We start from the raw sequence: 12,609 nt of genomic DNA, 5'->3' as shown, positions 1-12,609 counted from the left end.
CCACAGTATGATGGCTCCCCCAGCCTTTCCCAGCTTCCTCACCATTTCTCTCATAGTCATTGTTCCTAATTAAATCTTAAATCCTTTGTCTTGACATCTGCTTCTCAGAAGACCCAGACTAACACACCACCCAAATAGTCTCAGCATTTCAGGAAGTCCCCTTTTCCTCTGGAGAAAATTTATGTTAAAGTAAACAAAAAATCAAAGAGTTTCTTGCTCTAAAATGTTTTCTAAATAGCCAGAATGTCTCTAAAATGTTTCCTAATGCCCAAAAGCCCAGAATTAAAGTTTATACCACTAAAAAATTAATGGTGAGAGTTTTATATCTGAAAATTTCCTAAACAGATTTTCCTAAAACTTCGAGTGGCTTCCAATTAAAGAAAAAGAAAAAACTATCCCATCTTGAGGTGAATGGAGTAAAAAACAAAACTGGACTTACATTCTCAGGTAAATTTTTGGCAATGGCACTGTGTGGCATGGGTTCAATACAAAGCAAGTGAATAATTTCTCTCATTGTGACCTCTTCTTTGGTCACATTTCCCACTCCAGGTACATAACGCTCTCCTAATACAAACAATGAAAAGAAAAAGTAAAACAATTAATTGCTTTCCATTTAAATCTCTTCCCATCAGGAACACTGCATTAAATCAAATCTATGAGATAGTGACCAAAAATTATTTGAACATGTTCCTAAATCTGAACAAGAGTCTCTTTGCTGAAAGAGGAAGAAAAATGAAGAGATCTGAAGAACACAGGCCTTCTCTTAACTTAAACACACACACACATATACATACACATACTCACACATTATAAACAAGGCCCCTCGATTAAATTAGCATGTGTCTCTAACCCAGAAAACAAGGAAGATAGCATTGAATAAGTAGTGGCCATCATGGAACAATAGCTTTTCTTTCAAGATTTCCTCAATGTTGTCTCTACTTGTTATTTAAGAAAGAACAAAGTGAAAACTAAAAAACAAAATACTTAAAAATATCTCTATGGGTTAAATGACAAAATAGTATTATGTATCAGGAATGGATGGTGTTGCTAACATGCCCACATGATCAGGTTTCCATTTTTCATCTCGATAAACTGCCAAATGGGGAGAGAAAATAGCTAAATTAACTATGGGAACTTCACTGGTGTCAACAGCATCTAATCCCCAATGCTTCAAGAAGGCTTAAAATATTTGACCTTATGTCACCACTGATTTTCAATACTACAACATGTGTACAAAGTCCTGTGATATCTATAAGAGGGTTATTATGAAGACAGGAATTTTTTTGCCTAAGAGATTTGATGAATTCTACAAATTAGCCAAAGAATGACATTTTGTTAATTTAATTCACTTCCAACAGACTCACTCCTCTTCAAACTCTGTAATTTTCAATTTTTTTCCACCAAAACAGTACCCTCTATAAGTTTCGTGCTAGAAAGAACCTTAGAGATCATGTAGATTACTTTCACATTTTACAAATCAAGAATTTGAGACCCTAAAAATGTAAATGGTACACTCTTGATAGTTTATAGCGAGGTCAACACTAGATCTTCTGATTCCTAATCCAAATCTTTTGCTACTTCTTAATGTTTTCTCCATAATATAATCAGAGATTTTACACACACACACACAAACACACACACTTTTAAAAATGATGACTACTAAAGGTAATAAACTTATACTCAGGAATGTAGCAAGTATTAACTAAAAATCAAATCACATAGAAGGAAATACCCAATGAATTTGGGTAAACAAAATAACAGCAAAATAATAGTAGCAATAATAAAATAGTAAAATATAAAACAGCAAAAATATATTAGCAATTTTAATATATATTATTAATAAGCACTATTAGAAATTTTTCATATAGTATTCCAAGAACAAACACAAAAATTCCCCTCAAGTGTTTGTAATTTAATAAAGTATGTCATCAACTTAAAAATCTTTTACACATTTTTAATTTGTCCATTTTTTTCAGCAGTTTCCTATGGAATACTCTGGAGTTATTCCAGAAGAGTTAGTGCCTGGAAGATTTACATCTCACTTAGCAATGACGGTTTACCACACTTCCTGCTGAGACAAGCAGCTAGTCCAGCAACTAGCTCCCTGATAAACAAATAAAATGAACCCAGGTTTTCAGATTTGGCTAATGGCTAGAATCCTCACTAGGAAGTATTAATACAAAGCAGTGTCTCCTGCAGTAAAGTAAGAAACAAGAGCCAGAATGAGAAGTCAAAAACTTTTACTTAGCTGGTAAGATCAACAGAGACTATAATATAGAATATACAAAAGTGGAAGTATGGCCAATATTTGCACAAAGTAATTTAAAGAATGACTTGATGAAAATATATCTTACTTAGACGAATATTACATAGAAATTTCATATATATATATATATATATATATATATACATAAAATTTTTAGCACTCGACATAGTTATTTTACATCTACTTTTCTAACTAGGATAATTATATCCCAGACCTCTACAAACAAGTCCAAACAATTACAAATCAGGTATTGAAAAATGAAGATGTAATAGCTGTGCTTTTTAAAGGGTGAGTTTCTGAACATATCAATCTCATTAGTCACATTAATCTCTAATATTCTCTGCTGTATTTGGCAGAAGAACAAAATAACTTACAGTTCTTATTAATGTTCTCTCTAAAAAGTAACTCATGTTCTATTTCAAAACATGTTTTAATCTTACCCACAATATAGATGAGGACTTGAAGCATTTCTTCTATTAAGGTATTATATTGTTTAACCAAATCCTATAGAATTATAAAAGAAAAAATTAGTTACTTAAGAACCAAAAACCTCCATAAAACATACATTTTTTCTGGATCAGATAGTCCAACTGATCCAGTATTTTCTTTTGGACCACAGCAACAGAGAATTATGAGGTGAATAATTCCCTTTTTTTGACATCAAATTCAACAAGGTTCACAATACTTGGCACGTAGTAAGAACTCAATAACAACTGTTAAATATTATTATTGTTTTTATTATCATTATTTCCCATCTAGCCTTCAGTCAACAAAAGAATTCTAATCTTTAACTTTTCCTCTACTATTGGCTTCCTTCTTATCTGGGTTGGTGAGACAGTGTCTTCAAATAGGTAACTAACAGTTATGGTGAGAGTTCCCTTCCCTAACACACATGTTATTTAAATACTACAGTAAATTAGATATTCATTTTCACTGAGTATAAAAACATGACTAAAAATTAGCTTTGTATTTTATAGCCTATCCTTTGGTCCATTGCAAGTGACTTCTGATTTGAAGAATAAAATAATGTAATTCATAAACTCAAAGTAGTCAAAGGTTACTTTATAAACTGGTATCAAGTATTAAAACAATGAAGACGTGACAAAACTCCAGAGACAGATTATAAACTGTAAAAAATGTATTGATAACAAATACAAGTAAAGAATTAATATCATTACTAAATAAGGAACTTTTACAAAAAACAGGAAAAGGGTGAAGGACAGGAACAGATAATTCACTACCAAAAAGGAAAAAAAAAGGTCAATAATCATGAAAACATGGTCAACCTCACTGATAATTAAAGAACTGCAAATGAAAATTAAACACCGTCTTTCATGTATTAGACCAACAAAGATTAAAAATATCAGTACCATTACAGATGTACATACTGCTAGAGAGAGCTTAAATTGGAGTTACTTTTCTGAGAGCAATTTGACAATATGTATTCAGAGTCATAAGAAAGAGTATACTGTATTCTTCAGCAAATCCACTTCGAAGAATTTATCTTAACAAAATAATTAGGCAAGTGTTTAAACCTTGAGGTGCAGAGATGTTTATATGAGCAAAAAACTTGAAAAACCTCTTCAGCAATAGGGGACTAAAGTATAATGCATTCATATACTGCAATACTACACAGCCATTAAAAATTATGATGTAAAAAAAAGATGAGGTTGTTGCATACTTATTTAGTGACAAGAAAAAACCTATCACAATATTTCATTAAGCACAGGAAGCATATTACAAAAATAGTACATATAAAAGATTCAATTAAAAAAAAAAAAAAAAAGATTCAATTTTTCCTTAAAAACAAATAAGACACCAAAACTTTAAAAGTGATCATTTTTAGGAGGCAGAGTTTCATGTGATTTTTCTTCTCCTTTTTGTTAATCTATATACAGTCATCACTCAGTATCTGCAGGGGATTGGTTCCAGGACCCCTGCAGATACCAAAATCCACAGATGCTCAAGTCCCTTATATAAAATGGCTAGTACAGTTGGGATTCTGTATCCATGGATACGGAGGGCCAACTATATTCTAATTTTTATAGAGTAAAAAGAATATATGTGTGTATACGTATGTTTTACGTATATGCCTGATTTTTGGAGATATACATAAATAAATAAAAATCTTAAATATGATTAAAATTTTTAAAATAATATTTCCTTTGGAATTAATTTACATATCAGTTTCTGTCACTTACCTGGTCTTCTATGGATATGGTCTTGTTAAAAGCATCAGCAAGTTCATACCTCTGAAGTACCAGTAATAAGAATTTGTTGGGATCCATTAAAGATGCACCAATCTGTGAAAGACATCAAGTACCATAGCTCTCATGTATTAAATGGAGAAACATTTTGTCTCTAGTAGGACTATGAGAAAAAATTATAAGGTAAATCTGCAGAAGATAATGCAGTAGTCCCTTCTGCTTCTATGATACTATATTCATTTCAACAGTGAGAAAAATTTAAGTAAAGTTAACAATAGTTATAATATCTTCGCTTATTATAAGGAACCTAGGAAGGAAGGTTAAGACAAATATCAGAAGTAATTTAAATAGGTACCTGAAGCATAATGATATCTTTATCATACATTTCTTCTCTGCACTTAACATCTTGGTAATAAAACACCTATAAAATAAAAAGTAGAACAGAAGCTAAAAGAATCATTTTATTTCAAACAGAATTCTCAACAAAAACTATTCTTAAAATTTTCTCTAAACTAGAAACCCCAAGAACTCCTTTGTGGCAAAAAAAAGCTGTAAACCTACAAATCATTTTAAGGGATTTGTGAGGATGAAGTGAGAAAATATGGCATGAAAATAATTCAGAGTTAAAAATGCTCTATACTAGTTATTACTCTCAACATGCATAACAAAAGAATTTACTTCCCTTAAGTTTAAAATGCCCACTTCAATAAAAGTAAACCATTTTCTACAATCAATCATAACACCATTTTTCTCCCAAGTGGTATCTTTACAAGCCCTGTTTCCCCACCACTTAGGAAAAGCACTTCTCCTTATTTGCTCTAAAACAGAGGGAAAAACTGTAAGATGCCCTTCCATTAAGACTGGTGGTGGGAAGATTACATGTCCCCAAGTAATCTTCAGAAAAGACATATATATTGGTGGGATGGTTCCTGGTACTACTGGCTTTCACCTAATCTACCCACTTAACAGGATTAAAGGAGAAATGTCTATATGGCCACTAGAACTTTCATTTCTGAGTTTATATAAGAGAACACAAAACAAATACTCAGCAAAATCCAGGGACACAAAGTAAAACATATAAAAGAAAAAACAAGCAGAAAATGAACACATCCATAGTGTGAACAATAGGCCTTGCCATACCTGGCTAATGAGAGACAGCCCATTTCTTCGCCACATCTCAGCAACAACCTGGGCAACCAATACCAGACAACGCAAAGGATATTCCACTAGTACCTCTACTTGAAAATCCTCCTGAAACAGAGTGAGATCAATTCCATTATTTCTCAGAGGGCTTGGATGTTACGGCACTATACATTGCTCAGTTTTCTCATCTGTAAGACAGAAGGGCTTGAACTAGATGACTCCAAGTCCCCATGATTCAGATTTCAATGTTTTATCATATAGACACAAAATTACTAACTTGGAATTATTCAGGTAGGTTTCAAAATATTCTTTTTCTTCCCCCTCAACCAAGAGGTATTTAGAGGGGACCTCCCTGGTGGCGCAGTGGTTAAGAATCCCTCTGCCAATGCAGGGGACACGGGTTCGAGCCCTGGTCCGGGAAGATCCCACATGCCGTGGAGCAACTAAGCCCGTGTGTCTAGAGCCCGTGCTTCACAACAAGAGAAGCCACTGCAATGAGAAGCCCGCGCACTGCAACGAAGAGTAGCCCCCACTCGCCACAACTAGAGAAAGCCCACGTGCAGCAACGAAGACCCAACACAACCAAAAATAAATAAATAAATACATAATTTTTTTTAAAAGAGGTATTTAGAAATAGAATATAAGCAAATCAACATTTAATAGAGTCACTTACAAAAGGCACAAATTCATGCAGTCTTGAAATAGCACCCAGCCTGCTTAAACGCATATGAAGACCTAAAGGTTAAAAAAAAAGAGAGAAAAATGAGAAAGCAATAAACCCAGCTGATTTGTTTCCTAGTTAACTCATCAAGTTTGAAAACTTGTGAGATTTAAACCTACGTTTATTGAGTTTAGAAATGACATCTCAGAATGCAAACATTTGATTTCTAATTTTGAAACAGTTTTACTAACATATTTAAGATCCTACATTGTACAAGGTGTGCTTATAAATTATATAAAAATAATATTCTGCCTCTTAAGAAATTATTCTCCTCTTAACCAAGCATCAAAAGAAATAAAAACTTATAACCACAGTCCTACTGTATAGCACAGGGAACTGTATTCAATATCCTGTGATAAACCATAATGGTAAAGAATATGAAAAAGAATGTATATATACGTATAGCTGAGTCATTTTACTGTACAGCAGAAATTAAACACAACACTGTAAATCAACTATACTTCAATAAAATAAAAACAAATAAAAATGAATCTAGGTATTTCTTTTTATAAAAATAGAACTGACATAAAATCACATCAATTATACCATATAGAAAAATTAACTAAAAATGAATCAAAGATCTGAACACAGGAGCTAAAACTATAAAACTCTTAGAAAATAACAGAAGGAAAAGGCTTCACAACATTGGATTTGGCCATAATTTCTTGGATATGACACCACAAGCACAGGCAACCAAAGGGAAAATAAATGAGACTACACCAAATTAAAAACTTTTGTGCATCAAAGGACACTATCAACAGAGTGAAAAGGCAACTCACAGAATGGGAGAAAATATCTGCAAACCATATATCTGATAAGCAGTTAATATCCAGAATATACAAAGAACTCCAATAACTCAACAACAAAATCTGATTAAAAAAGAGACAAAGGACTTGAACAGACCTTTCTCCAAAGAAGATATACATATGGCCAGTAAGCATAGGAAAAGATGCTCAGTATCACTAATCATTACGGAAATGCAAATCAAAACCACAAGGAGATACCACTTCACACTCATTAGGATGGCTATTTAAAAAACAAAAAATAACAAGTATTGATGAGGATGTAAAGAAACTGGAATCCTTGTGCTCTGCTTCTGGGAATGTAAGATGGTGCAGCTGCTATGGAAAACAGTATGGTGGTTCCTCAAAAAATTAAAAAGTAGAATTACCTTATGATCCAGCAATTCCACTTTATGGGTATATACCCCAAGAATTGAAAACAAGCACTCAAACGCATATTTGGACACCTGTGTTCATGGCAACATTATTCGACAATAGCCAAAAGATGTAAGCAACCCAAGCATCTAATGGAGGATGAACAGATAAACAAAACGTGGTATATACATACTATGGAATATTATTCAACCTTAAAAATGAAGGAAATCTGACATATACTACAACATGGATGAACTCTGAGGACATTATGCTAAGTGAAATAATCCAGTTATAAAAGGATATGAGTATGATTTCACTTATATGAGGTACCTAGAGTAGTCAAGTCATAGAGACAGAAAATCAGAGACTGTAGGGAGCAGGGAATGAGGAGTTATGTTGAATGGGCACAAATTTCAGATTGGGAAGATGAAAAGAATTCTGGATGTGGATGGTGGTGATGGTTGTACAACAATGTGAATGTACTTAGTGTCACTGAACTATATACTTAAAAAATGATTAAAATAGTAAATTTTATGTTACGTATATTTTACCACAACTAAAAATATAAATATGTACACTTATACAAAGTTGTTAAAAGAAAAAGAAATTGACATGGCCGATTTACATAGAAATGCAAATCAAAGGATGATTAAAGAAAATCTATGATTTCTTTCTTTTAGTGGTGAAAGGAACAGTGACACAGTGAACACACTGGTGCAATCAGGCAGAGAAGAGGATGAAAAAACAGCAACAAGATTTTCCTATATTTACATTTGGTTAGGCGATAAGTTACCAAGTTAGTCCTTAAGTGTACAGTATAAGGATACATTAGTTGACCCAGATAACAAAAAGCCCAGGTAGCACCCTTAGACGTTGTGGTCACAGCTCTTTGAAGGATAGTGACAGCTTTTAACTGCAGTATCTGATCCGAGTATGTCTGTGCATACTGAGAACAAAAATAGTACTGATTCTAATGTGAATATCTAGAAAACAAAGCTAATCGATACATGCAAAAACTAAATAAACACTCACCAGCAAGAGTCCTAGAGAGTGGCAGATGTATGCTTACAAGATCTTCAGATACTCTGTAGGATTTAGTTTCCAAAGTATGACCGCACAATTGTACTACTGTTTTGCTACTAGATTTGAAACTTGCACTGCACCTCATCACAGCTTTATGACATTCTTTGTAAGCCACCAGTAAGAGTTCCTCCTAAAAGGAAAATAAAAACGCAAATAAATTGACAAGTTATCTACTTTATTACATCATTCAGTAAATATTTACTAAATACAAGCACAAAATTGTTTGATGTGTTACTAGAGCTACATCAACAGGATCTGCAAACCTGTAGGAAATATTATGACAGTCAGACAGACATACATACACACACTTATAATCAAAGTAAAAAATTGTAAGCCACGTAAATGGTATAAACTAATAACCTTAATAGGGAAAAAAAAAAAAAAAAAGAATCACAGGGCTTCCCTGGTGGCGCAGTGGTTGGGAATCTGCCTGCCAATGCAGGGGACACGGGTTCGAGCCCTGGTCTGGGAATATCCCACATGCCGTGGAGCAACTGGGCCCGTGAGCCACAACTACTGAGCCTGAGCGTCTGGAGCCTCTGCTCCGCAACAAGAGAGACCGCGATACTGAGAGGCCCGCGCACCGCGATGAAGAGTGGCCCCCACTCGCCGCAACTGGAGAAAGCCCTCACACAGAAACGAAGACCCAACACAGCCAAAAATAAACATAATAAATAAATAATAAATAAAAATTAAAAAAAAAAAAAAAAAGAATCACAAACAACTGGGAATACTTATTTGCAAAAGTAGCTTTTGAGGGGCTTCCCTGGTGGCACAGTGGTTAAGAAGCCACCTGCCAATGCAGGGGACACGGGTTCAAGCCCTCGTGCAGGAAGATCCCACATGCCATGGAGCAACTAAGCCCGTGCGCCACAGCTACTGAGCCTGTGCTCTAGAGCCCGCGAGCCGCAACTACTGAGCCCACGTGCCTAGAGCCCGTGCTCTGCAACAAGAGAAGCCACTGCAATGAGAAGCCCGCACACTGCAACGAAGAGTAGCCACCACTCGCCGGAACTAGAGAAAGCCCGTGTGTAGCAACAAAGACCCAATGCAGCCAAAAATTAATTAATTAATTAATTAATTTAAAAAGTAGCTTTTGAGTGGAGTTTGAAAGAATATGAAGAATTTAAGTATGGGGGGAAGATGGAGAGATGGTAGCACTGTAAGCAGAGATACAGAATAAACAAAGAGAAATAAGGGGAAGTATAACTCTTGTTCGGGCAGTGGAAAGGAATAAAAACTAGATAAATCAAAGGGTTTATGGACAGAATTAATGAGCAATTAAACTGGAAATATGCCTTGGCGTTGCCATGTAAAGTTGAATATACTGATACTGTCTGAAGTGTAATAATGTAGTCAACATATTGCTTCAAGAAGAATTAGTGGGTGTCACTGAAGGTGACAGATTGGAGACAGTAGTGTTAGGAGACAAGGAAACCAATAGAAAGTTTACTACTAAGTTAAGTGTAAGGTGATAAGCGACTCAAACTAGGGTGGGGGCAGTCAGGGCAAAAAAGAATAAACCCACAGGAAATAAGTTAGGCTTATAAAATAAATTTAGGATAAGGAAGACTCAAATCTGGGTGAGTATGGCAGGGAGATGAGTCAAAGGTCACTTTTTAAGAGTATTTCTCACTGATTTTATCTTGAAAAAAGGAATTCTATAGTTAAATAAAGTTTGGGAATATCTCTCTTAGAAATGAGCACATTAATTTTTTTTTCTTTAAATAAATTTATTTATTTATTTATTTAGTTTTTGCTGCTTTGGTTCTTCGTTGCTGCGTGAGGGCTTTCTCTAGCTGCGGCAAGCGGGGGCTACTCTTCATTGAGGTGCGCGGGCTTCTCATTGCAGTGGCTTATCTTGTTGCAGAGCATGGTCTCTAGGCACGTGGGCTTCAGCAGTTGCAGCACGCAGGCTCAGTAGTTGTGGCACACGGGCTTAGTTGCTCCGCGGCATGTGGGATCTTCCCAGACCAGGGCTTGAACCCGTGTCCCCTGCACTGGCAGGTGGATTCTTAACCACTGCGCCACCAGGGAAGTCCTGAGAACACTGATTAATCAAAGGGTTTGAGAAGTTCAGTGGCTTAAAAAAATCATGTTTGATTTTGTTCAACCTAGCATTTCCCGATCTTACATGAATATAAAACTTTTTCCCCCTCAAAAGTCTGTTAACATCTAACACACAGAACACAGTGGCTCTCAGATTTCCTGTATGGACGAACGTATGAATCATGGTGTCATGAACAGAATAAGGGAGTCAAGAAGAAAAAATGCAAGCTGGAAGTAGAATGAAATGATGACAAATCAATTTACTATATTCTGAGTTTGAAATACAAATGTAAGATCCAAGCAGTAATGTGTAGCACACAAACAGAAGTGATTCTATAGTTTGGGAAAGTTATCTTATGAAGTTTTAATTGGGGTGGTAGAAATAAAAGATCTGTAAGAAAAAGAAAACACTGGGGAATGTCTCGTTTAGTAGGCAGAAGGAAGTGAGGGAAAAAAGGCAATCATTGATTGAAATGGGTAATCAATAAGAGAAATATTAGGATAAGTAGGTTTGTGAAAATCAGAGGGAAAAAAAGAGTTTCAAAACGATTAAGGTTCTCAAAAGAATGCAACGCTACAGACATTTAAGGAAGATGGGGGACTTAGAAAAGACCTCTGAATTTGGTTACTAAATAGATCCTTTAAAATTTTTTCAAAAAGCAGTTCCTATCAATTGGTAAGGGCAGAAGCCTGGCTCTAAAGAAGTTTTAGAAGCTAAAGAGTGGCAACAGTAAATGTAGATGACTTCAGGAGGTTTTGCAGATGTCAACATGAACACCACACACTTTGACCTCATCTCCAACAATTAAGCATGCCCTTCATAAAGATGAGGGGAGCCAAAAAATATGTGCTGTGGTAGTTGCTGGACAATATTTCCTGTCCTTATCGTTCTATACAGCTGCTGTGCTAGATTAAAGTCTATTGTGTCTGTGAGCGTGACCCGCAGATGAGGAAAAAAGAGAGATAAAATACAGTTCATGAGGTAGCAATGACAAGTAAGGGGGCTTTCATTCTCATTGTTCTTAAGAATAGGAGAGTCCTGTGTGTTTACAGGCAGATGAATGAAAGAGTGGGAAATACCAGAGGAGACAAATGAGGAAGCAAACTCCAGGAAGAAGTAATATAGGTTGGGACCAAGAGCCTAGGTAGAGACATCACTTTTAGAAAGAGGAAAATGAAAGAGATGAATAGTGAAGATATATATAGAAACTTAGTGAATTGACTATAGTGAGATGTACAGAGAAACTGGAGAAGATGAAAGAATTTGACTTAGATAATGTTAATTTTCTCAGAACAGAAATAAATGAGGTCATCTTCTCAAAAGGGAGTCTGGAGTAGGATTATGTGTTTAAAGAGCATTATGGTCTAAAATTATTGCTTAAGGAGGGGACTTCGCTGGTGGTCCAGTGGTTATGAATCAGCCTTCCAATGCAGGGGACATGGGTTCAATCCCTGGTTGGGGAACTAAGATCCCACATGCCATGGGGCAACTAAGCCCGCACGCCGCAACTACTGAGCATGCAGGCCACAACTAGAGAAGACCACGCACTGCAACGAGGAGGACGCATGCCACAGCGGAGGATCCCACATGCCACAACGAAGATCCCATGTGCCGCAACTAAGACCCAACACAGCCAAAAATAAAATAAATATATAAAATAAAATTACTGCTTAAGGAAAAACATTAGTTCTATATTTTAAAATTAATTTTCTTGGACTTCCCTGGTGGCGCAGTTGTTAAGAATCCGCCTCCCAATGAAGGGGACATGGGTTTGAGTCCTGCTCCAGGAAGATCCCACATGCTGTGGAGCAACTAAGCCCAAGCGCCACAACTACTGAGCCTGAGCTCTAGACCCCAAGAGCCACAACTACTGAGCCTGCATGCCACAACTACTGAAGCCCACGCGCCTAGAGCCCGTGCTCTGCAACAAGAGAAGCCACTGCAATGAGAAGCCCGCACACTGCAACGAAGAGTAGCCCCCG

The 12,609-nt window shown here is 35.8% G+C and overlaps 1 protein-coding gene across 5 annotated transcripts in view; it reads right to left on the bottom strand.

Moving 5' to 3' along the window:
* Positions 1 to 12,609, bottom strand: part of UBR1 (ubiquitin protein ligase E3 component n-recognin 1) — a 144,718-nt gene that overhangs the window by 59,747 nt on the left and 72,362 nt on the right. For all 5 annotated transcript variants that reach the window (XM_036842347.1, XM_036842348.1, XM_036842350.1 and 2 more), the window contains 7 exons: positions 8,527 to 8,707; positions 6,290 to 6,351; positions 5,614 to 5,724; positions 4,829 to 4,894; positions 4,468 to 4,569; positions 2,707 to 2,770; positions 440 to 564 (listed from right to left, as the gene is read on the bottom strand). In XM_036842347.1, the coding sequence (XP_036698242.1) occupies positions 440 to 564; positions 2,707 to 2,770; positions 4,468 to 4,569; positions 4,829 to 4,894; positions 5,614 to 5,724; positions 6,290 to 6,351; positions 8,527 to 8,707 (711 nt within the window). The remainder of the gene's footprint in view (positions 1 to 439; positions 565 to 2,706; positions 2,771 to 4,467; positions 4,570 to 4,828; positions 4,895 to 5,613; positions 5,725 to 6,289; positions 6,352 to 8,526; positions 8,708 to 12,609) is intronic.

Source organism: Balaenoptera musculus, chromosome 2 (assembly GCF_009873245.2).
Source record: "Balaenoptera musculus isolate JJ_BM4_2016_0621 chromosome 2, mBalMus1.pri.v3, whole genome shotgun sequence".
NCBI lineage: Eukaryota > Metazoa > Chordata > Mammalia > Artiodactyla > Balaenopteridae > Balaenoptera > Balaenoptera musculus.
The sequence above is the reverse complement of the archived record's forward strand: the minus strand, read 5'-3'. Positions and strand labels throughout refer to the sequence as shown.